The sequence below is a fragment of the Parasteatoda tepidariorum genome, chromosome 4, assembly GCF_982258835.1.
Source record: "Parasteatoda tepidariorum strain Cologne lab strain chromosome 4, Ptep-v5.0, whole genome shotgun sequence".
Taxonomy (NCBI): domain Eukaryota; kingdom Metazoa; phylum Arthropoda; class Arachnida; order Araneae; family Theridiidae; genus Parasteatoda; species Parasteatoda tepidariorum.
Genome location: NC_141758.1, coordinates 7680961 through 7707787, shown reverse-complemented (window position 1 = coordinate 7707787; position 26827 = coordinate 7680961). Strand labels below are relative to the sequence as shown.

Sequence of the window (26827 nt, the reverse complement as noted above, 5' to 3'; positions counted from 1 at the left end):
TTGAATCACTTAGATGATTTGTTTTGCTCCAACTCCACAAAGCGGGACAGCCACTGAGGCATTTATTGATGCCAGGCCATACCCGATGAGTTAATGCTTTAAAGAAGCAAGATAACATTTGTCTTAGAAAATAGCTTATAATTTATATATTTTTAAAAGCCGTTACATGCAAAGTATAAAGAATCTTATTAAACACAGACTAATGCTCAAACGAAACAAGATAAAAAAAAAAAAAAAAAGCTAATAACGTATGTTTTATTAAATTTATTAAAAATTCTTATATTACACTATCTAAGTTATACATTTTAATGGTGAAAAGAAGCAAGATAACATTGTCAAAATTACTCATAGCTTATTTTTCAATAATGTTTCATTTTAATTATAAAGGACCAACTAAAGCTTCATTTAATGTTTTATAAATATAACAAGATAGAAACATTTAAAAATGTTTAAGCTATACAAGTACACAATTTATACACATAAATAAGACAGCATATCAGTTACAATACATATTTATGCAAATAACAGAATAATTCAATTTTAAAATTGTGTAAACATTTTAAATATTAAAAATTTCTGAACATTATACAGTTTTCAAAACTTGAATTTTCTTCAGAATGTATTTAAATCATATAATTTTAGAATTACGCATTTGAAAACTGGATTTGGAACAATTTCAACCTAAATATTTCAGGTATTTCAATCACTTACAGCAGCTGAAGCTACAAATTTTTACAAGGCTTTTTCAACCCTGATTATTTTAATTCAATATTATTACACTTTAGTATTGATACACTGATTTTTAATAAATTAATTAAAAAATTGCATAATTTTTCAATCAATTATTCTATGAACTACTAGAAGTTTTCTTTTTTTTTTACTTGTTAATTGCAACATATAATTTTGACTTGCTTCATTTGCCACCAGAATTCCATAATAAATTCGTATGATCTTGTTTGTTATTTTTCCCAGTTAAAGATTAACAATACGTCAGTTTTTAATTTTTTTTTTTATTATTTAAAATATTAATAAATAAATAAATAATTATATATTTACAACATATCTGGAATTACATATTTCAATAATGAGCTTTTGTACAGTAATTTCGAAACGGTTCTATTATATATCTATGTGGTCTTTTTGGTCAGTATTATTTTAGATTTTTAAAAATCTTGATTTTAAATTTTAAAAAAATATATAAATGGCAAAATACATAAATATTTTAAGTGACAAACTTGTTGTGCATTTCATATGGTATTGGGGACATACAATGATAATTGTCACATTTTTAAAAAAATAGTAGCTTACACTTTATTATACCTTTGAAGGCTATTTTATTCAAATAATAAAAATTCTTATCTGAAACTAATTAATATACGTTTGAATGCTGCGATGAATAAGATAACATATGTTAATTATCTATTTTGTTCTTTTTTATAGAAAGTAAAACAATGCATTTCGTAAGCAAATGAAATAAGAACGATTGGTAAAATATGACTAACAATTTATATTTTTAAATTATATATTCTACTCAGGGTTGGCAAGTTTTTGACACGTGACGGTTTTTACCGGTTTATACCATGGTTTTTACCGTCATGTCAAAAACCCCACTGTCAAAAACCCATAGTTTTGGTAAAACTGTATTTTTGAGTTTAACTGCTTATAATTTAAAATTAATTCATTTTTGGGCAATAAAATTAGAAAAAAAGTTGTTAAAAGATATTTAAGAACAGATTCTTGCATTTTCCCAACATGATTATATCAAAAACATACTATTTGAAGTAAAATATTAGGATACTAAGCAAAATTTTCAACATTTCCAAGCATCATTTTGTTTGGCATATTACATTACTGAAGAATGTCAAGTCATTCTTGGCTTAGAGTTTGTTAGTAGTTACAAGCTTTGAAAGTTTTGTTTAGCTTATTTCTAATATTTAAGAAATGCCGAATTTTAAATTCTTCTTTTTAGTTCTTGAATTTATTAGTAGTTCCAAGCTTTTTTGTTTGTTTGTTTATTTCTAACAATTAAGAAGTGCAAAATTTTGAATCCTTTGCAAATCAAGCTATAATGATAATTGTTTATTTCTAACAATTAAGAAGTGCAAAATTTTGAATCCTTTGCAAATCAAGCTATAATGATAAAAGTAAGTATCACTATTTTCAATAAGTATATTGCAATATTTCTATATGAATGTATATCCTTCTATAAGAATACATGTTTATAGTTGCAAAATCAATAGCAATCATTTACAACATTAATTTAACAAGGCAATTATGTGAAAATAATATATTGCCTGCTTTATGCCATAAATTAAAGAAAACAGTAGGTTTTTGACGTTTTTTACCGGTAAAAACACGGTTTTTACCACTGTCATGTCAAAAACCAGTTTTTGACGGCAAAAACCCAACCCTGATTCTACTAATAAAAACTCTTATTTTGAAATAAGTAAAGTAAGCATATTTTAATGCAGTAGTGAACAAAATAAAATTTCTCAAAAATTAATTTAGTTTCAAACATTTCTTTTGTTGGAAGCAGAACAATGCATTTTAATGTATGAAAGTAGCAAGATAACTTATAAATTACGGAAAATATAGCTCACATTTTATAACTTAGCATGTTGTTTTATTTAAATAATAAAAAATTCTAATCTTGAACAAAGTAAATAATACATTTTAATGCTGTCATGAAATTCATAAAACATTTATTTTGTTCCAAACACTTCTTCTTTTGTAAGCGGCTGAACAATGTATAAACCCAAGCGGGACCAAATAAATTGACTTCGAGAGGTATGAAAGGATAAGGAAATATTTTTGTTTGATAATATTCAAAGAGTGTATGACAAACAAACTCGAAATATTCAAGTTTTTAAGGAGTATATTCGATGACGCATGTTGCAAGATCAAATTTTCTTCAGGGACTATGCACTGTAGGTAAAAGCCAAGTGATGACACGATTTTTTATCACAATACTGATTTGGAAATAGGCCACAGATTTTTGCATAGTAATATTTATGAGTAATGAAATGATGGAAGACGGAGTACCTAAATATTTCAAGCAACAAATGTATTATCCATTCAAAATGATTTTGCACACAATTGTCTTTATACTGCTCTTTATTTTACAAATTGTAAAAAACATTATTTTAAACAACTCAATTCATACATTTTAATGTAATGAAGAAACAAGATAGCATAAGTATTTGTCAAAAAAAAAAAAAACACATTATTTTTCAATGCTATTTCATTCAAATAACAAATATTTTATCTTGAATGAACTAAATCATACATTTTAATGTCGCAATGAGCATATTTTGGTATTTATCTGCTAATGTCAATTACAGTCGCCAAAGTATCAAATGGATTATAAACTCGCAATTAAAAAAAAATAAAAATACAGTAAAGGTTTGCTGGTATTGGTTAGGAGTTATACCTTAACTCCTTCTGCAATATATATATATATTTTTTTCTAGTTTCTCACAGGCTACTACCTGTAAATCACCACAACATGACGATTAATTTTAATAAGATACCGATGCAGGAATCCTTGTGCAGAAACAAATATGGTAAAGATTTGTCAAAAAATTATTTCGTTCCAAACACTTCTTCTTTTGTAGGAAGCGGAACGATTCGTGGACCTAATCTGGTCCAAATAAATCCGCTTTCTGGTTTGAGTGGTACAACAGGATAGGGAGACGTTTTCGCCTGGTAATATTCAGAAGGAGCATGACAGACAAATTCAAAATATTCGAGTTTTCGAGGAATATCTTCTTCCGGTCCTATAATGTATGTTGCAGGATCAAATCTGCCTTTGGGACTATGTGTCGTTGGTAAAAGCCAAGTGATGACAGCACTTTTTTCACAATACTGATCCTGTAGTAGGCCCCGGATTTGAGCATAGTAAACTTTATTAGTAATAAAATCCACACAAGAGACAACGTCTCCAACTTGAAAATAAGTTCCTTTAAAAAACATAGCTTCAGCTGTCACGGGGGTAGCTACAGAAGTTGGAGCTTTCAAGCAACACTTTTTAAAAATATTTCGGCGACCTTTTCCTTTCGGATTATTACTCTTAGATTGAGTTTGTTGCTTGAATTTTGAACTCTTCGCTCGAGTGCTTTTTCTCAGAGTAAACGGACAACCATTTCCATTATTTTTGTTATTGCTAATGGTAGATGATCTGACAGAGCAAGAATTACAAACGACTTCATCCTCCTCATTTTTATGCCACATTGTAGAGGATGTAGATTTGCACATCGTGCATTTAGGTTTCAAACCAAACGGCATGTTTTATATGGTAAATTTATTTTGAATCGGAAATAAGAAAATAGACTAAAATCGAAAATACTCGGCGGGTAACTTTATTTGTTTATTGCCTATTTCTGTGCGTCTGTTACTCTTAAAAAATGAGCAACCTGTAAGCCCTGTTGTTACGGTTACATAATCTAAATAATAGAATAGATTTCTCTCCTTCGTTAGGACGGAAAAAGACAACCAGAAGCGTTGTGTTTTTTAAGCAATCAGCCGGCTGAGTTAAGAAATTATAAAATATCAATTTATTTATATTTTAGCGCTTGTTTATAACTTGGTTGTTGTAAATTTCTGACTTAATTTGTTTAATAGTAGATTGTAGTTTTAATCATTAGAATCTAAGAAATCAAGTAAATTTTTATATTTTAAAATCATTGTCATATCAAATTGTCCCACATCGTGATCTTTTGTACCTTATCGAAGATCAGACTTATTTATTTGATTTTGGATAGTTTTTGACGCATCAAAAAAGGCAGAAAAGCATAATTTCTTAACTATCGTTAAAGATAACGATAACAGATGAAATCTTTTCAATTTTATCTGATTGTCGCTGAGCAAAATAATTTACTTTTTGAAGAGAGACATTTAACTCGCATAAAGAGGTTGCATAACGACTGTTGACCGCCCACCGAATTAAGACATTTTAAGTAATTATTTAAATAAAATGTTGCTTAGGAATAGTTTGAAACTCTTTTCAGTGAGTCGATGTATAACATCGCGTCTTGCTTCTAGATCATACGGAATAAGCGAAGAAGATATTGAGAAAATAAAACAATATAAAGAGAGGGTTGAATTGGAAAATAGTGATGCATTAAGAAAAACTTATAAGATGTTGAAAGATGAGTTTTCTAGGTATGCTAAAGGGGATTTCAGTCCTCCCAAATCTAAAATATCGAAATATTCGGAGTATGTGGTGATTGGGGGTGGAATTATGGGATCATCTATAGCTTATTCATTGAAGCAAAGAGCGCCTGACAGCTTTGAAGTGATGGTTGTGGAGCGAGATCCAAAGGTAGAATATTTTTTTAAACATTTAATGATGCTGCTTTTTCACTTTAAATACAATTAATTTGAATATTATATTATGAAATGGTCTTCTCTAAAATTTTATGTATTTATTTTTTATAGTGTTGTGGATAATGTCCTCTTTTTAAACTGTTTTTTATTTTATGAGCGATATAAAGTATGTAGTGTGTTTATATGAATCAAATTTACAGTGAATTTTTAATTAATAAAGTTTTGTGTTTGTTTGAAACATAAATACCATCTGTACTATTTGTACCGCATACTATTTTTCATTATTTTAATATATTTAGCATTATTCATTATTTTAAAAAATTCAGAAATTCTGATTGAAAAAATTCTGGCTGAAAAATTTAATTAAAAATTGATTTTTATGTGAATTTTTTTCTCAAACTTTTAATACAATATTCCTTTTTATTTTATTACTCATCTAATTTTATTAAATTATATTTTAATGTAACTATCAATATAATTTTACATTATAGTTAGAAAAATTAAAGAATTATAAATGAAAGCTCTTATAATACCTTTGAGCAAAGATCGTGAATCCTGCAACCAAGAGAATTGTAGGTTTAAACACTAAAAGACTTAACATCTTTCTACTACATCAAGTTAAAATGATTTTTGATTTAAATATCATTAAATGTTATGATTTTTAGATCCAATTTTTTATGTATGTATCGGTACTAAATATTTTTGTTTTCAGTACACAAGATCATCTACTGTTCTGTCTGTTGGAGGTATAAGGCAACAGTTTTCTCTGCCAGAAAATATACAATTGTCTATGTACAGTGCTGAATTTTTAAGAAACATAAAACAACATTTAAGTGTTTTAGGTAAATATATTTTATTTACCTAAGTTCAGTTGTATGTTAGGTAAATATACAACTGTCTGTGTACAATGCTGAATTTTTAAGATACATTAAACTATATTTAAGTGTTTTAGGTAAATATATTTTATTTACCTAAGTTCAGTTGTATATTAGGTAAATATACAACTGTCTATGTACAGTGCTGAATTTCTGAGAGACATTGTGTTTTAGGTAAATATTTTTTTTAATAAATTTACTGAAATTCCTCTAAAAATAAATTTTTTCTTGAAATATACTTTAAATTTCTACTATTTTTTTTCTTTCTTTTTTTTTTAAAAAAAAATTACAACTGCTTCTTACAATTTAAAAGTTTTTTGTGTGAGGAAATGCTAATTGTCATTTTAGTTATTTTAAAAGTATGTGATTCTCAACAAGCAAAGTGTCAGAAAGATTTAGGTAGTTTGCAAAACTTCTCTTCTTTTTATAAACCTACATAAAATATTAGAAGGGAAAAAAATATGTTTTGTCCCTTTGACACAGAATTTTTATACTTTTTTCATTATTTTATACTAATTAAGGTCATAATAATTGAAAAATATTATATTTAGCATTTTAATAAATTATGATTGTTAAATACAGCATTAAACATCTTTCTTTTCTGCATCAAAGATTAAATTTTTCAAACTTAGAAACTATAATTTTTCAAATTTGCAGTTTTTTAAATTTAAAGAAGCAATTATTTGTCATTGAAATTTTTTTAATTTATAAAATCTATTATTGTTAAATTTTTGAATATGAATGAAAAGAAAAATTTAACAAACTGCTTTTTTTGGATGTTATAATTTAGTGCAAATATAATTCCGATAATCTAATAGATCTTTTTAGTAACTATAAGACTATTTTTTTTTACTTTGAAAAGATACCAAAATATGTCTTTACTTGTAATTGGAGTGTCAGAAATTTTTTTATAAAAGATACTTACAATTAGTTATAACATGTTATTGTTAAGCTAAAATTTTTAGCATTTGTAGAATTCTTTTTTAAATATGCAATTAGTTTATATTAAATATATATTAAAATATGACCGTATTAATTATTTTAAAAAATTCAGTTTGAAAAATTAGCCACTTAACTGCCATGGGCGTCTATATACGTCTCGGCCAGACGATGCGTTAACTGCCGCAGGCGTATATTATGCTTTCCCGAAATGCGATGTTTTGCATTGCGCTGCTATAAATAGTACTACACCCCCTACTTCAGAATGCAGTAAAATGACCTTGAATGTGTTTGCTTTGCAAATGTATTACTAATTTCGGAGGAGGGGGAATGGGAAAAGAGTGTTATGGAAAAGTGATATCGTATTAATCGCTTGCATGTCTCTATTTGAGTAAGGTCGGGTTTATTCTTTTTTCGCTTTCGTTTCTCGTGTGTATTTGGTGCTTTTTATTCTTTCCATCAACGTCTTCAAAGAGAAATGCATCGCGAAAATGTGCCGTTTGTTCAAGAAGAAAAATTTGTCGTGAATCCCGCTATCAGTGCTATGAATGTGATGTTGGTTTATGTGTCCAACCATGTTTCAGGATTTATCATACAACAGCTAAGTTTTAACAACTTTTATATTGTATTTTTATTCTTTAATTTAAACTTTGTATTTTCTTTCTTTCCTTTTTCTTGTCTTGTAAAAGTAAACTGTTTTTAAATTGCAAAGCATGCATCATTTTCCCCCACCAAAACACCGCATAAGACAGCGCACTTGAGCGAAAAACGGTGGTTCTGGGAAGTGAATCACATACATTTTACTCGCAAGTTAAGGGGTTAAAGTATTAATTATGTACTATGTTCAAAAAATTTATTTAAGGAAGTATCAACTTAAAAAGGAAATTCCAGAAACTCTTAAATATTATTTTTATATACAAATCTCTATAAAATCAATTCTTTGTTGACTTTTTTTACATAGGACAAGTTTGTACTGGTTCTTGTAAATTATGAAAATAAATTCACATTTTCATTCTTTAAGTTATTTATAATTTCTAAAGAATTTAAAACAATGTTATTAAATATTTAAAATGTTCTATTTATAATGCTTTTGTTTTTGTAATTCTACAGATGATGATCCTCCTGATATTCAGTTTCAACCGCATGGATATCTGTTCCTTGCTACTGAAGATGGAGCTGAGCAAATGCTAAAAAATTATAATGTTCAAAAGTATGCTCATAAGGATATATTAGTGCAGTTATATTGAATTACCATAACATATAAATTCCCCATTATTACAAATGAATCGAATTACCAGAGCATATAAATTTTTCATTGATGAATTTCTCATATAATGTATTATCACAGTTTTCAATTACAATAAGATATAGTGCAGTTGAATTGAATTACCATAATATATAAATTCCTCATTATTACAATTGAATTGAATCACCATAACATATAAATTGTTAATTTATGAATTTCTCATAATATGTATCATCACAGCTTATCTGAGTTACAATGAGGTTAAGTGCATTTGAATTGAATCACTGTAGCATACAAGTTTTTAATTTGTGAATTTCTCATACTATATATTATTACATCTGAATTGAATTACAATAAGATATAATGCAGTTGAATTGAATTACCATAACATATAAATTTCTCATTATTACAATTGAATCAAATTGCCATAGCATATTAATTTTTAATATCATAATCACTTACTTAATATCATAATCACTCACTTAACATCATAGATATTTATCAAGATGTGTGATATTATGTAAAAACTGAATTTTATGCTCAATAATTTTTAAATTATTCTCTCACATATATATATATATATATATCTATATATATATATATTTTAGTATTTTTCAACTTTCATTATCAAAATAATAGAAAAATTTTTAGTTTATTAAAATAATTAAAGATATACTAAAAGGCAGTAACTGTAGGTACATATTTTTTTTTAAAAGTGAACTATCAAAAAATAGTTAATTGTTAAACAACTTGATAGTTTTTTTCAGTAATGTAAACTGAAAATTATGAGAAAGTGAACGTTTAAAGATCATTTTAAAAAAAAGGGTATTTGTTTAAAAAATTAGTTTTAAAATTTAAAATCACTTGAAAAATTTATTAATATTTCCTCTTCCGAAAAAATGTACTTATAAAAATTTAACGAGTTGAGAATAATCCTAACTAAGTAATAATTTTTTGTTGCAGTAATCGGAACTTAACCTATAAATAGAGATCATTTTACCAGTCTATAATTATTATTTTAAAAAACAATGAATATTTTTTTTTCAAAATGGAATCTGAATAAAAAAAGGCAGTGTCTTTAAGGGGTGGCAGCTTACTTTTACAAAAAGGGCAAAGAGGTTGCATTTATTGGGAACAAAATGCAAGCAGAGCAGACTGTACTTAAAAAAACACTTATGGAGGACACTGCTATGTATTAACGTAGCTGAATTGAATTGCAAAAAGATATATATATTCTTCATACTATGCATTATTACAGTTGAATTAAGTTACCATAACAGTTGAACTGAGTTACCATAATATATAAATTTTTTGTTCTGAAATATGTTATACATGTCAATAAGAAAATAATAAGAGTTATCCTTTGTGGTATAACTTATAAGTAAAACTAACCTCAAGCAATATATTTAGGGTTTAATAAATTCAAATATTGCATAAGCATCTTAGAGGGAGAAGGTTTGTGATTTGCTTATTTTTGTTGACAAGAGAGAGTGCTTATGTAGGACATTAAAATCCACTAATGTTAAATTTTTTTTTCAATGCAAAATAAATGCAACGGAAAATTTTTTAATTAATATTTTATAAAAATCTTTTAAAATAATAAATTTTTATTTTTGTGATTTGAGGGTGCCTACTGACTCTTTATACTCCTTAGAAACTCCTTGGAAGTAAAAAAGTCTCCAAGGAGTACTTGGAACTACTTAGATTTTCAAATTAGTCCTTAGAAACTCCTTAGATTATTATGTTGCATAGATGAACTTATTAAGTCCGCTGATGAATTTGCTGTCCAAGCAGGGAAACTAAATGATATGATTTAGCTGTCAAAATCTAATAGTTTAAGAAAAACTTTAAAAGAAAAAAAAATTGAATTGCAAGAGTTAGAAGAAAATACTAACAGCAAATAATTTTAATTTTACATGTTACAAGCAAACTTAATTAATAATTTACTGTGATTTTTTTTTTTGTTTTTGTTTGTATGAAATGCCTTAGATTTTCTTATGTATTCAAATTTAAAAATATAAGATTAGTAGGTTTTTATGTTAATCTTCAACATCTGTACTTTACCAATATTTATTAAAATATTTGAAACTGGAAAACGTATTTATTTGTAAAAGTGATAACTTTATTTTTCTTGATGAAGTTTGACTAAGTCAAAATTTATTTCCAAAAGGCTAGAAAAAGTATGCAAAATATACTTTTTTGCATGTTCCTTATAATAACTGCTTTTTAATTTTTTTAAAAAAAAGAAGAAACTGTCTAGTTATCTTTTACACAAAGTTTTAAAATTTTTGATAAGTCCTTAAAATTTTGAGCTCCTCGGATAGTCCTTGGATTTCTTCTTTTGATCTCTGTATGAAACCTAGATTTTGAAATGCATTTTTTTAAAATTTAATTAGTTTTTTATTCTGATTTCTTTTGATATAGTTAAAATAGCTCTTAAAAATATTTTTATTTATCATTATTTTCATATTTTTTCTCTATTCAATGAAAGCATCTCTTTTTCACTAATACATTTTCTTTTGTTTTAAAATTTCATGTTCATATTAAATATTTAGCAATTTTTTATGGCATAAATATATTGTTTTAAAAGAAAGCACACAAATTAAAGAGTGAATAGTTTGAAGTTTTTGTGTTTGTGTTTAGTTGTAGAAGTGTTTTTATTCATAATACAATGTAACTTAATAACCATATAATTAATGTATTTTTTGTTTTTTTATGTAGCTTTATTAAAATTATATTTGTTATTTCGGAGTAACAACTTTATTTGACTAAAATAGTTTGAACCTAATAAATATTCAAAATTTTAGTAAAATCTAATTTTAAAAACTATTTTAGTTTGAAAATTTTTGAAGTTAATAATTTTGTTTAATGTTTTATTTATATACTTTTATTTATTGAATTTGATTTTTTTATGCATTTAAAGTAATGCTATAGTACATGGAATGGTGTTGAAACTTTAGTTTCTTTGAAGTTAAATTAACATATTTAGAAACATTTTCTTTAGAAAACAGCACATTTGAATTTTGTCAGATAAAGAGATTTTAATTTCGTAAATATTTTTAAATGGCATCATTAAATATTGGGAAATCTATGTTCTAATTTGTATGTTTGTCTCCGTTAATTGCTGTATTATTTATTTTTCGGTTTCTTTAAAAATTCAGTTCGTTTTTATTGCTTTCAAAATTGACTTATTAAAAAAAATGTGCACAGCATTGCCCAGATCGAGCAAAATTATTTCTAAGAAAAAAAAGTTTCATTCGTTTAGACCTTTTTGACTGTATTATGTAATAATGTATTAACCTGTGTAAGTCTTGCAAAGTTATTGGTAGAAGTCATTGGTGAATTTAAAAACTCTTGACAGGTACCTTGTATATTTTCTTAATAGGTATTCTTTGCTTTCTAAAGTAATTACTTTAATTAGCATCAAAAACACAATTCGGTCCCATTAAATTAATTCAATAGCATAAAAATTTATTCATAATTATTTACTTGAATAAAGGGACTAAATATGGTTTTCTTTTTATATATATTCATAAAATTTTAATTTAATATATTAATGATTTTTGCTTTTTTTTCCATCTTTGAGTAAAACATGAAATTTTACAGAGAATTAGGTGCTAAAGTTGAGCTCTTGCAACCATATCAATTGAAAGAAAAGTTCCCATGGATGAGTACTGAAGGAATTGCTCTGGGATCTTACGGTAACTACAATAATAAATACTAAGGAGTATTAGATATAGGTTATTTCCTACTAAAAATGTGTACTTTATGAAAGTGGTTGTTATAAATTATTTTTAATAAACTCAATTGTTTATTTAGTTATATTTAAAATAAAACTTTTTAAATAGAAGATTCTGAGCTAGATATTACCTGAGTAACTTTTGCTCTAATAACCATATTTTTTTCTATTGATAAATTATGAAATATTATTTATGATGAATTTATTACCAAACAAGTTTTAACAACACCAACATCCTGTCTGGTTGCCGAGGGATGAAAATTGATTACCAATCATGGAAAACATTCATCATTTGAGTTGGATCCTAACTCTCTAATACTGGAATGGTTACATCATGCAACTAAGGGTAAAATTTCCAGAAAAACTGCAAAAATGAGGGTAAATTTTATTTTTGATGATGCATCTCCTTTTATAACAAATGTTATAATATAGATGTTGGACATACTTAAGTGGGAGACATAAAAGCAACTGCCTTACAGCATCTCCTTATGTGATATTTCTGTTTTTGACTGCTTAAAAAAAAATTAAAGGTGGACAGTTCCAATTAGACATAAAAGAGCAGCAGGCAATTTGAGATTTCTTGAAACTTCAAAAAAAGGAATTTTGTAGAGAGAATGAGGCATATTCAAGCTTGTGAAGTACTGAGATGATTGTGTATTGGAAGTTTTGTATAATTGGCATACCAAATCTTGTCTGCCTTTGTATCAAAGCTCATTTATTGGCTCCTTTGTTCTGAGGGAAACAAATTTCAGACTCATTCTTCCTATATACTTGTATGACCAGAAGGCAATTATCACAACATCTGCAGATTATTCCTAATCTCAGATTATTATTATTATTATTTTTTTTTAAAAAGCAAGTGTAGAAAAAATTGTAATAGATAAAATCATGAATAAGTAAAAATTAAAGTTAGAAAGAAAATATTTTATCTATCTTCATTAATAAAAAATAAGCAATAGCTTCTTTCCCCTTATTTTTTAAAAAAATTTGAAATTGTAGAAAGACATTTAATGTTAATTTTTCTGGTTATTGTTTTATTATTCTGCTAGTATCTGTGATGGTATGGCAATAAATTTCATTTGAAGTTTGAAGAAGCTTTAAATTGGCACAAATCTAAATACTATAAATTGCAATTTTGTTAATTTCTTCCTTTAAAATGAAAAGATTTTATTTTGATATTGTCATCTGCAAGCATATCCTTTTTTTACTGATTTCTTTATTGAAAACATAAACATCTATTTTTTTAAAAAATCCTTTTGGGCATTGCTTAAGTGTTTTTTTTTTTTTTTTTTTTTTTTTTTTTTGCAAAAAAACTTGTTTCTTTCAGGACATTAGAAGAAACTGGAAAAAATGGAAGAAACTAAAGATGACTCATATAATTGTTTAGAAGTAAATATTATAGGAATAGCTGCAGTTTAAAGAAACTAAAATTAATGTATAAATAGTACTAGAAAGCTATAAGTTTTTCACAGCTACTTTTCTTTATAAACTAAAAGAAAACTATTTTTAAATTATTTATTTTAGTTTTACACAGAATTTTAAAATCTATATATCATTCTATTGAAGAGTTGGATAAAGTATTCATACTAACCAAGTACTTTTATACAAATTAATATAGTAATTGTAAATTCAATACATGATTTGTACTAGTATGTATGCTTATTATGTGACTTTTTTAATTTTGGAGCAATTTATAAAATTTGATTTTGATATTTTAACAGTTCTGCATATAATTATAAAATAGGATTTTATTTTCTATGTTAAATAGAAAAGTATTACATTTACTTTAATTTTTTAAGAAATTCATTAAATTTATTTTTCTTCTACTTGGAACCATTATTTAAACAGGATATTTATTCTTTGAAAAGAGTTTCTTCCCTTTGAGTTGGAAGAAATTTGTTTTTTCACTAACCGGTTTTTTTACCCTGTAGAAGAAACTTGCCATTCCTGCTTGGAAAAAATTATGGAAATTTCTGTGTATTCATCTCAATTATTAAATGCATGTTTTTTTATTGAATTATATTTCGATGTTCTGTTGGTAATTTTTCAAAATCATTGTTCAGCCTGATTGGCATTAATTTTGAATTTGTTTCTTTAACAACATTAGGTTTTGAAAATGAAGGCTGGTTTGATCCATGGGCTCTCCTAAATGCTTTTAAAAAAAAGGCATGTTCTCTGGGTGCTGAGTATGTCAATGGTGAAGTAATTGGTTTTGAGTTCAGAAATGAGCACCCTATTGTGGACCCAACTCTTGACCCTCTCCTTCGCACAAATTATATGTATGTGAGTAGGCATCGCTTTTTTTTCTTCCTTCAATATTTTTTATTTGATAGACATGACTTAAGGCAATAAATTTTCATTTCTGATTTTTCTTCTAAGCAGTTAAATAATTTATTTGTGCATTCCCGAATTATTCACCTTTATGAATATTCATTAATACTTAAGTCGCTTCATATAGAATAATACACTTACATATTTTGGAAAAGGTGAGGCTACATCAATTAGCAAAATATGACAAAAGGGAAAAATTAGAGGTAAAAAAAAAGATAAACCAACACAAGAAAAAAAATGGGAAAATAAAAGACTAAAAGAGGGGAAAACTACTTGGATCTTTTAACTGGCTGATGACGGAAGGTTTATTCTTTAGGAAACACTTAGATGTTGGGTTGGTTTTAATATTTTATTGTAAGATTGCTTTAAGTTAAAAGAATGTGAAGAAATATGATTTAATTATGCCCTTTTTATTTTACTTTTTATTGTTCACTGTGATTTTCAAAATACTTTTTATTGAAAAAAGGTGAGGCTTTTCTTTTGCGATAATTGAAAATTTTTTAAGCGAATGGTTGAAATAAGTTTCATCCATTTTCCAGATATGTATTCTCTCGTATGTTAGACTACGGCTTGAAATAAACAAGCTTTATTTGTTACTATTGTATTAACTATTAATATAGCCATGCAACAATCTGGCAATTGACCTGGAATTGTTTAGAAAAGTTTCATAAAGAAATAAGTAAAGAGTGTGTTTATTTGAAAGATTTATTTATATAAGACAATCACGATGCTTTGGATAAATCTTAAATTTTCAATTCTTTATACTTAGCAAGGGTGATTGTACTCCGGGTGTACCCCGAAATTCCGGGTTTTTCACATCATCCCTCCAGGTCTAGAAATTAGGAGCAGGGCATGTGATTTTTCACAGACCATTGATTCGCTTACTTCTGTGAATCAAAACTTATATAATCCTGTGAAATTTTCACCACAATTTAAATTTTGAAGCCTTTGCTAAATAGCGTTAATAAGACAATTTGATATATGTGACTCTTTCGTAATTTTGAATAATTTTTTTCTTCGTTTGTCTTATCTTCATCGTGTTTAGTATTATAAACTATGCCGGAATCCACTGATATCACAATTCATATTCACACAATTTTAATATCCAACATCGATTTTCGTATTTACCTAATTTAAAAGTTATTCCTTGTGATTCGCTTTCATGCGATTTAAAAATTGTATGCCGCGATTCGTACTTATGTGATTTAAGAATACGAAGTGATTTAAGAATCCGCAATTTGTATTTACAGGTTTTTAAAATCAATATCATGATTCGTTTCCCCACCAGTTTAAAATCCAATGTCGCATCCGTATTCGCAGGATCTAATGTAATCCATATTTACGCTATTCAAAAACCCAATATTGCGATTTGTATTTTCCCATTCTTAAATCAAACATTGTGATTAATATATTTTAGTGATTTTAATACCCAATATCGCAATTTGTATTTTTGCATTCTTAAAATCCGATATTTCAATTCATATTCATGCGATTTTAAAATTAAATATCGCAATTCATATTCACACAAATTTAAAATCCAATAACACGATTCTTGTAAGAACTGATTTTTTTTATTAAATTAATTGCTATAAAAGTTTCATATTCTTTATTGGTAAGTAATTTAATTATAAATGGTTGTTCAAAAATAAAAATTTTATATAATGATATAAGCAATTGAAATTAGATTGTAAACATAAGCCTTGCCAACTTGGATTTTTTGCTGGAGAATTTTCTCAAATTCTGGGATTTAACATTTACAATTAACTAACACAAATTTAAGTAATTCTATATATTTGGCCTGTTATTGTAATATTTTTATTCATAATGACATTTTTAATCAAATTACTCATTCATATTTTTCTACTACTAAAAATATTGGGAGGAACTAGAACTTTTGGTTTGGCAGCTCTGATAAACCTATATTAACTAAGCATTTTTATGTTTTAATGTTTATATTATACCTGAATATATTTATCAAAAGTTAGGTTAAACTTTTCTATACAAAATATCCTAATTATATTAATAGCAGATCAATTTCAAAATACCTAATAATTTTGATATTTTTGGAAATACAGTCGAACCTCGATTTCACGAATTTTTCGATATCTCGAAGGGGGAAAAAAATTCCCTTCAAATTTCATATACTCTCAATGTTAAAAAAAAACTTGATTTCATGAAATTTTTTTTCTAATCCCTCGATAACTTGAATTTTTTTCCATAAATAGAGTAGATTTTTTTTCTAAAATTAAAAAAATATTCCAAAAAAAATAAAAAATTTTAAGAATGGCTGACAAGGCATGGAATGATGTGTCTTCCTCTACGATAATGAATGGCTTCAAGAAGTCTGGATTCATTAAAGATCATGAAAGTAGTCAAACAATCAATATCGTTAATTCTGCTGAAAGCAACACCGAAAATGATTGGAACAGATTGACCGAACTCATGAGGCTTGATGACATGGAATTTCATGACTTTGTAAACGTAGATGATGCAGTAACAGTGTGTGGTCAGTGGGATGACAATGATATCATCACTCAAACGAAAGCTTTTTGTGAACTATCAGAAGAAGAGGAAATCGAAGATTTACCGCCCAATGTTACTAACAAACAAGCACTTTCTGCAGTGGACACTGTAAGGAGATTTATTGAGAGGCAGCCGAATATGTCAGAGGAAACATTTAAAGCTATAGTTTACTTAGAAAGTGTTATAGACAAACTTTCATGCACATCTCTAAAGCAAACAACAATTGAATCTTTTTTTAAATGAAAGTGTAAAAAGCAAGGATGAGATTCTTCCGCGGATAATAAGATTTTCCGTATTTTTTATCCGTCGGCTGGATAGCTCATATTTTCGTAATTCAGATCTCGATTTTTATTCACGCGATTTTAATATCAATCATCGATTTTCGTATTTACCTGATTTAAAAGTTGCACATTGCGATTCTTATTTACGCTATTTAAATATCGTATATTATGATTCTTATTTAGGACATTTAAAAATCCAATATTGTGTTTTGTATTTATGCATTTTTAAAATCTCGATTTTATTATCAAATCTCGATTTTCGTATTTACCTGATTTAATAGTTGAACGTTGCGATTCTTATTCAGGCGATTTAAATATTGTACAGTGCGATTCTTACTTACAAGATTTAAAAAATCAATATCGCGATTTGTATTTACGAGCTTTTAAAGCCCTATGTAGCAATTCGTATTCACGTGAGCTTAAAATCCAATATCGTGATTCGTTTTTGTGGTTGTAATATCGCGCGATTTAAAAATTATGCATCGTGATCAAAAAATTAAAAAATCATGATTTGTATTTTCGCATTTTTTAAATTCGATGTAGAGTTTCATATTTACGTGATTTAAAAGTCTCATATCGGGATTTATATTCACATGGTTTACAAGTTTAAAAATCGCACTTTTTCGTCAAATTTTTGTTTATATATATATATATATATATATATATATATATATATATATATATAATTATTTTTTTTTTCTTTTTTTCTTTCTTTCTTTTTTTTTTTTTTTTTGGATTTCCTCTTTTTTACTTTCTGACTACTCTCATCCCTGAAAAAGTGTTTTTAGAATAAATATGGAATAGTAAATAAGGTATGTAAAGAGCATTTTTCTTTATTCTACCATCGATAACATGCGATTTACGATAATTTGAATTTTCGATATCTCAATTTTTTCTCCTCTCCCTTCAAATTCGAGATATCGAGGTTTGACTGTATATTCATGACTAGGGGGTTAATACCCCGGTTCACTGCTGCTCAGCATTCCCGGTGATTGATTCACAATGATTGCTATTTCTTAACATAAAGCAGTTGAAATTATTGAACTAAAAATATAGGTACGAAAGGAACACTTGTGCTTCCACTTCCCAATTATTTCCCTTATACTATTAAGATCTATTAGTGAACATAAATCATTTTTCTAAGTAATCATTTTTTAAAATAACATTTAAAATTAAAAGTATCATAACTGATAATTAAGGCCCGGATTTTGATGACTTTTGCATTTTTTGCATTTTTGGACATTCTTTGTCCATTAGAGCATTTTTTTAGATTTATAGGGCATTTTTCTTTTAACTTTTTGGCGTATTTTGCATTTTAAAGCATTTTTTAAATTTTTTGTTAATTTTTTCCAATTTTTATTATTTTGTTATAATTAATTATTATTACACTGGCTTCCAAACAATGAAGAAAATCTCTAGGATATTAACAGGTGAAGCAACATCTTTTCAAATTGAAAAATAATTGTCAGTAAGTGAGACCGTCTTTTTCAAGTAGGCACCAATAACATCAGTAGACGTTGAAAGAAGCTTCTCCAGGTATAAAAATTTACTTTCAGACTAGAAACGCTCGTTTACATTTCGAAATATCAAAAAAAAAAAATTAATAATCCAACATAATTCTGATGTTTAGTAATATTATGAGATGGAAGTTGTTATATTCATTAAAGTTTTTATACAAAATGAAAATGTTTTGGAGTCAATATATTTTCCTTTTATTTGTTATTTTAGGATATAAAACATATTTTTCAAACTTTAATGAACGTAGAACAAGTATTGCATTGCTTTATATTTTTTGAAATGACTCATAATAATTTTAAAGAGTAAAACATTGCTTTAGTTCAATACTTTTACTTCATTTAAGTCATGTCATGAGGCATTTTTAGCGCAATTTTTGCATTTTTAAAGACATTTTTTGCACTTTTTAAGGGCATTTTTTGCACTTTTTAAGGGCATTAATTGAGATTTTTTGGGTCATCAAAATCCAGGCTCTACTGATAACTAATAAAAGAGTAAACTAATATAACTAATAAAGGAGTTATAACTAATTTGGAGAGTTCACAACTATAATTCAATATTTTTGCATTCCAAACGGACAGATGTATTTTAAATACAATTTTTGCATTCATCATTTTGTGCATGAAGCTGAAAGTTAAGTTTTAAATCATTTAATAAATCTATTTAACCCTAATTCACAATAGTATATTAATGTCATAGCTCCAAAAAATAATAATTGTAAAAACGGTTAATAAGATCAGATACCGATAGGAATAACTTTATGTTAAAATGTTATGTAGAATTACATTATTCTAATAATAATAATAAAAACAATCCTCCCAAACTCTTAATTTAGAAGTCAAATGAAATCAAAAACGTAATAATAAGAGTACAGGCAATTTTAACCTTTAAACTAATGAAGCAAAAATATTTATTGGAAAACAATAACTTTATGACTTATATCATTTTTATGCTGATGACAACCGAACCAATATGAAAATTAATGTGGGAAAATTGGATCCAACCATGTGATTTTCCAGTCTATAAAAATGTATTGACAACAATGGAAAACTGCGACACCATCATTAGATTTTTATATAGAGTAAGATACCTGCTATGCATTGACAAGAGGAAAGAAATTGGGAGAAGTTTGACAGTCTATTAACAAATGTGAAATTTGTTTTCAGATCAAAGATGATGAAGGAGAAGTCCATTGTGTAGAGTTTGCTTTCCTGATTATCGCAGGTGGTCCATTTTCATCTGAAGTAGCCAAATTATTGCACATAGGAACGGGTCCAGGAATGCTTAGTGTTCCTCTCCCCGTGGAGCCCAGGTAGAATACTTTTAGGTTGTTTTTTAAAATCAGAATTTTTCAATACTTTTAGAGGTAGCAGTACGCTTAACCGAATTATCTTTAACCCTCTGAGTGTTAGTACTGGCTTTTTCTGAACTTTTTGCCTCAAGTTTTTCTGCTTCAAAAAACCGGTTTCCCCCATATTATTCAAAGGAAGCTGGGAAATTTCCATACAACTTTATCCAGGGGCTCAACACTTGGAGGGTTAAGTAAAGGAAAAGCAAATAAAGAAATAATTTTTTTAAAACCTTTGCACACATTCTGACTTGGCAATCAATAATTAATTTTTAAAAATTAGTAATAATATTTAGTTTTTTGAAATTCTTAAGAAATCTCAGTTTTTAAATCCCTAACGCTTTTTTAAAATTTTGTACAGTTTTCAAAACTTATTTTTCCTTATAATAACTCGGATTACAACTGTTAAAAATCTGCATTCATTTGCTTAAATATAAATTTTTATCATTTTTTGTATGCAAACTCAATGAAAATATCTATGACACCGGTATAACATGCTGTGAAAACTTTAATAAGTATTGAAAAATTTATTATTCATTCAGTTTCATTTAGTATGTCTTACTGCTTTACTTTAAAGCTCTATCTTGAAAAGAATAAAATCTTTCATTTCAAATAGCGTAAGAAAATAATTCATGTGGAAAAGCATTTTTAAGTTTTATTTTTGCTCAAGACCTGCTTTTTTTTTTTTGCCTAAAATTATTTACAATATTTTTAATAATGTAGATATAGAGTTATAAAAATGATGTTTTTTTTTTTTTTTTTGTCTGTTACGAGTTGTTCAATAAATTATTGTTCCATATTTTGGTCTATTTTTTTTTCCTTTTTTTTTTGAGGAGAGAGGTATGGAACCCTTTAAATAAATTTATGAGTTTACTGATTTTTATTTTGCTTCATAATTTTTTTTTTTTGCAGTAAATTCATAGATTTTCTCAATTGCATATAATTTATACATATCAATTGTAAATTTATTATTGCTGTATGTATATTCAAGCATTGCTATTCATACAAAATAATATTATGCGTTGACTTATGTTGGTCATTTTTCTGTATCAATAGTATGCAATAAATGACCCCAAGAAAATTATTAATTTACGTTTTTCTTTATTTACCCATTTCTGCTGCCAGCTGTTTCATTACTTTTAAACTTCTGTAATATATTATTTGATAGAAATTCTCAAATTAAAAAAAAAAATAATAATAGTTAAGAAGTTTAAATTAATTATCATTATTACTGTTTATTTTTTATTTATTTATTTTGCTTTAATAATTTTTAATTTTTATGTTCTTAAAGTTATTCTTCTTGATTCAAAAATTCATAGTTTGTTCTTTATAATCTGAGATATTGTGAAATAGATTTACTTTCGATCAAATAGTTTTATAAGTTTTAAATATCTAATTCCCAGCAACAGTTTTACCTTTGCCCCATTCGGGCTCAATATGGGTCCAACATGAGCATGCACCGAGGGACCCATATTGGGATGTCTTTGATTTTTTAATATTAGTCCTATATTGGCCTTCATGGGTCCAATATATGGCCTTATAATTACTTAAAATAATAATTAATATAAAATATTGGGTAAATCTGACAATTCTATATAGGGCCAATATTGGTTGCAAAATGACTGTAAAATTTCAGGTGAATCGGGCAATTCTATATAGAGCTTATATCGGAAAATAACTGTCCTTTGAAACCTGATTGAGCCAAGATTCGTGAATATTGGTCCGATGAAGGGCCAAGTTATTTTGGGGCTGGGGATGTTATTACTGTATTTTTACCAACTAACTTTTTTGTCTGTGAGGGTGATATCTTTTACTTATAATTTCTACCTTTTTCAACAAACTACAAGAACACTGCAATATCTTCTGTAGCTGTGTTCGTGGTGACATTGCAAGTGTCAATCATTTTGTAACTACTACAAATTTAATTTATTGCCATATGATTGACAAAGAGAATAAATTATCAATCAAAATTTGTACCCAAGTCCAGAGTCAAAAGTGCTTAAAACTCAATGACAACTCTGTGCTGAATAACAATGCAAGTTTAAATTATTTCTTGACAAAATATGCAGTAATTCTGTTTGTAATTGTAAGGAAATTCTGACGGCTTTCTCATTGGCATTTACTCACATTTTAATTAAAACTCTGTGCATATTTTAATGCAAATAAGGATCCTTTCTTAAATAATATAAACTGAATTTATTGTCAAATTAAACATTTTCTCTTCTCTTTTGTTTATTTAAAAAAGTTAATTTAAAAACGTTTTATTTCATCGTTCAATGGTGATTTTGTATTTATGTTTCTTTAAGAATATTCTTTTCCTTTTTTGTAATTTATCCTAAAATATATTTACCTTTTTATTGATTTAGGAAACGGTATGTTTACGTTTTCAACTGTGAAACAGGTCCTGGAATAGATATGCCTTTGGTTATAGATCCATCAGGTGTTTATGTGAGACGAGAAGGTCTTGGAGGCAAATACATTTGTGGACGATCCCCATCTGAGGTAAAAAAAAATCTATTCAACTTTCATTTCATTGTTATTATCTTTTGTTGTTGTTGAGCCACAATGTCGGAAATATGGTCCCAATAGTTCGGTCAAGAAAACGCTCTAAAGTTTGGACCCCTTAATGTTCATTTTACTTTTTGCTTTTTTTGTTTATATCTCCAGAAATATTCACTTTTTAAGAACTTTTTCTGTCATTATTTAGGGTTAGTTTCTTTGGAGGTTGTAAGAAATATAAATTTATACAAAGATTGCATCAAAACTTTCCTTTTTGCTTTTACTCATTATCTTGTTGAATGTTTTTTATTTAGACTGAAGAACCAGATGTAAGTAATTTAGAAGTGGACTACAATTTCTTTGATTCGTCAGTTTGGCCAGTCATAGCAAAGAGAATTCCTCATTTTGAGTGTATTAAGGTAATTTTAACTATTTGACTTTATATATTAATTCATTTTATTTTACTTGTGGAATTTTTCTTCATCTTCTATTTTTACTGAAGTATTTACTCAGGTATTTATTTGGTTGTTAAGTTTTAACATAATTAAAGGAATCCTTTCAAAAAATTAAATAAATCTTTATTTTTGTATTGTCATATTATTGAATGTAACTTGTATGATTAAAGTACATTAAAATTAAATATACATGAACATATTATCCTATTAATGCTTAAATCTTTGAATTATGTAAAAAGTTTGTTTTCGTGACAAATGATAATATTATGCTACCTTTGCTATGTTTAAACTAGTACTTTAGCTTTGAAATTGCACTAAGCTCATAATTCAGATCCATATATATATGTAGTGGTAGGCTGTACCATCATATTTCTGCTAATTAAATACTTATATTGAAGCAGTACTTTTATCTTTTTTCAAAAGAGGAATATTTCTAATAAATAAAGTCACACTTGGCAGTTACAAACAATCAGTACTTAGAATCATCAACTTAATTACTTTTGTACAAAACTGTTAGGTAGCATATTAATTTTGTTTTTGTTTCAAGATTATTGAAACCATACTTTAAATTTATTTGATTTAAGGAAGACTTAAACTCTTGTACAAATTTTTTTAAACTGTAGTGTATGTAGAAATATACTGGTTATTTATTTATTCTGGGTACTTTATATTTATTTATTCTGGTTTAACTGGTTATTTATTTAAATGAAACACCATGAAAAATTTTTATACATTGATCTCAAGCTATTATGTGTTCACGCTCGTTAAATAAATTTTTACTGGAAATTGTTGAAATTTTTTGTTACATACAAAGTAACTCTGAAATTGAAAAAAACATGTTTTATTTTATTTATTTTAGTCTTTATTATAAATTGTCTTTATTTTACTATTTTTTTATTTCTCATGGCTAGAAGAGCAAATTATATTCTTTAATTTGTCCTTCTCTCTTATAAAAAGTAACCTGGTAAATGTCTATTGCACTAAAAAAAAATTTTGATTTTTTTCTTTAGCCTACTAAGAGGATAGAAGTAAGCATTTTCATTGTTACTTGAAAGTTTTTATAGAATGAGTTAACAGTAATATAATTAACATATTTTTAAAATTATATTTTCTTTTTTCAAATTTAGGTAAGCAGTGCATGGGCTGGCTATTACGACTACAACACTTTTGACCAGAATGCGATTGTTGGTCGCCACCCCTATTTTCCAAATGTGTACCTCGCTACTGGCTTTAGTGGACACGGCATTCAGATGGCTCCGGCTGTTGGAAGAGCCATGATGGAGCTCTTAATAGACAAGACCTATGTCACCATAGACCTTACAAAGTTTCATTTTCATAGAGTCTTTCAAGATCAGCCAGTCTATGAGCAACACATTGTTTGATGTCCATCAAAGCCAGTGCAGTGCAGAAAATACTAATTAAGTGACCTTTCTTAAATGTATTCAGTTTTTAAGACAACAGACTTTCGCGAACTCGCGTTTCTCTCCTTTTACTCAGTTTTAACCTTTCTGTAGTTTTGTCTCATCTTAACCTTTTTAAAGCTGTTCTTTAAAGGCCCTGTCACAAACACATTTAATACACCTGAAATAACTCGTTTTTGCCAATTATATGCTATTTTCTTAACTAGTGTGAGTTTGCAACAGTTATTCATGGCTTTTAGTCAAGCTTAGCGTTATGCTCTATGCCAATTCTAAAAATTGCACAAGATTTGAATATAAACAAAAGTCACAGTTTAGTGAAAATGAATAGCAATTGTGATCTGATTTTTAAATGTTTAAAAAGTTACTCCAATGCTAAAAATTTGAAAATATTGAGAATTATTTATTGATTTTTAACATTTTTGATTCGGTCGAAAAAGCTTGTTAATAAAGGTTTTTTTTTTTAAAGATGCTAAATATCTTTTAAAATATTTTCGTTAGTTGTCTGCTTTGAAGCCAAGTTAACTCTTTATGACAAAATTGTAGATATTTAGTTTAAAATTAAAGCTTTGCCTAAAGTCTAAGACATTTAAACTATGGCTAGTTTTTCCTGTCTAAAGAGCTTTGACTCTGTTAATTATGTTCTTTCAAGCTTTTACACAAAGAAAAAGAAAAACAAGCCTAAATTTAAGTGCCTTACACTTTAGGCAAAGTTTTAATTTTAAACTATATTACTATCTTGCTTTAAAAAGGGAAAATAGCTTAGATATTTTTAATTTACTTGAAAATTTCTAATATCTATTTTGGGATTGAATTTTTCTCTTAGATAAAAATAATTAAAGTAATCTGAAGATTATTTTCTGTATTTAAGTATTTTTGCATCAGAGTAACTTTTCAAAAATTAATTTGCAAAGTTTTCATGCTCGAAAGACTGGGACTTTTTTTCATAATGGCAGCTATTTTCATCATTTTTATAAAAGACCCTGACTAAAAAATAGACAAAACTTTTCCTAACAGTCATGATTAACTGTCCTAACTTATCCTAACAGTCATGATCACCACAGTTATAAAAATGCCGTATGTTTTTAATAAAGAGCTTTATTTCTTATGACAACAGAGCCTTTGAAAATAGCCTTAATTGTTTTCTTGTTAAAGTTTTAAATAAATTTTGTTTTATGGATGTTTTGTTAGATTTGTCAGTGCTCTGGGAAAATTAAATGATTGGCTGTAAAGTTTCTAAAAGGATATTAGAAAGCTTTCTACTTTACCTTTTCAGTTTAAAAAAAATTAATGAAATTGTCATTTCTATGAGAGGATTGTGTTCATTTGAAAGGTAAAGTGGTGAATATTCAAACATCCTTTTAAAAACTTAGCTTCTAGTTTTTTGAGTTTTCTCAAAGCGCTACTAAGAATTATGTTTCGTGTGCTTTTTGTTAGCCGAAAATCTCAACTTATAACGTTTAGATCTGTTAAGTTAGATCTGTAACGTTGTAACAGGCTGTTTAATGATGTAGTCTTCAAATTTATTTTTGTTACATTGAAAATGTGGCTACAAATATTCTTGTTTCTCACAATTAAATGAATTTTACAATAAGTAAAGTTTACCACATTTCCTCCACACATTATCTATGCTAATTAAAAAATTTGCCTTCTCTGAAATTAATTGTAATATTAGAAGATAGTATGTATACAAATAAATAAGATCTTCTTAATTTAAAATAATAAAATCGAAATGAGTATAAAAAAATCACTTTATTTTTCAAAGAAAAGAAAATATAGATATATCATTAAAAATTATTCATCAGTGCAAGATTTTTTCTTCTTCTCATTTTACTGAAGTTATTAAGCAGAAAAATAATTTATAAGATGATAACTGTTTTGCCGTATACGACATTTAATGTTAAATGATATATTTAAGAATCTTTGCCATTTTTTTCTTTTAAGTTTTTTTTTTTTAAAATATGTTGTTTTGTTATTTAGTTTTAAAATTATTTTATTGTGTTCTTTGAAGAGATTTTGTTTTAAAAATAAAAATTAATAATTTCTTTGCTTAAATGTCATTTGGGATACATTTATTTGTTTTAAAACATTGTTGACTCTAAATAACATCATTTTATGATCCATATTTATTTACAAAAGAAGCACTTACTTGTAAACATGTTATTTTTTTTTAAATTATCTGTTTAGATGTGTAAACTTTATTTTATTAAATAAAGTGAAATAATAAAAAATTACATGAATATAATATGTTGAAAATAATAATAAAAACTAATTCAGCATGTTTATATAATTTTTCTTTAAATTATTTTTCTACATCTTCTATAGAATATTCC

General features: G+C 26.7%; 2 protein-coding genes across 3 annotated transcripts; one reads left to right on the top strand and one right to left on the bottom strand.

Moving 5' to 3' along the window:
* Positions 1-2596: 2596 nt before the first annotated feature.
* Positions 2597-4417, bottom strand: LOC107447956 (GATA zinc finger domain-containing protein 1). Its single transcript, XM_016063011.5, has one exon. The coding sequence runs from the start codon at positions 4282-4284 to the stop codon at positions 3583-3585; it is 702 nt and encodes a 233-aa protein (XP_015918497.1). The 5' UTR covers positions 4285-4417; the 3' UTR covers positions 2597-3582.
* Positions 4418-4474: 57 nt separating this feature from the next.
* LOC107447943 (FAD-dependent oxidoreductase domain-containing protein 1) lies at positions 4475-26784 on the top strand. Of its 2 annotated transcripts, XM_043043511.3 has the most exons (10): positions 4475-5320; positions 6038-6167; positions 8250-8349; positions 11992-12086; positions 14232-14407; positions 19941-20086; positions 22489-22624; positions 22936-23040; positions 24087-24104; positions 24204-26784. In XM_043043511.3, exons 1-10 carry the CDS (start codon positions 4973-4975, stop codon positions 24456-24458), a joined length of 1509 nt encoding a protein of 502 aa, XP_042899445.1. In that variant the 5' UTR covers positions 4475-4972; the 3' UTR covers positions 24459-26784. The 2 variants fall into 2 exon arrangements, with proteins under 2 accessions (XP_042899445.1, XP_042899446.1); XM_043043512.3 differs by lacking the exon at positions 24087-24104.
* The last annotated feature ends 43 nt before the right edge of the window (positions 26785-26827 follow it).

Excerpts from the sequence above, each read along its gene's own strand:
- LOC107447956 (XM_016063011.5), bottom strand. The coding sequence starts at position 4,284 with ATGCCGTTTGGTTTGAAACCTAAATGCACGATGTGCAAATCTACATCC.
- LOC107447943 (XM_043043511.3), top strand. The coding sequence starts at position 4,973 with ATGTTGCTTAGGAATAGTTTGAAACTCTTTTCAGTGAGTCGATGTATA. Across the intron at positions 14,408-19,940 it reads TTCGCACAAATTATATGTAT|ATCAAAGATGATGAAGGAGA; the intron begins GTGAGTAGGCAT and ends ATTTGTTTTCAG. Across the intron at positions 22,625-22,935 it reads GTGGACGATCCCCATCTGAG|ACTGAAGAACCAGATGTAAG; the intron begins GTAAAAAAAAAT and ends TTTTTTATTTAG.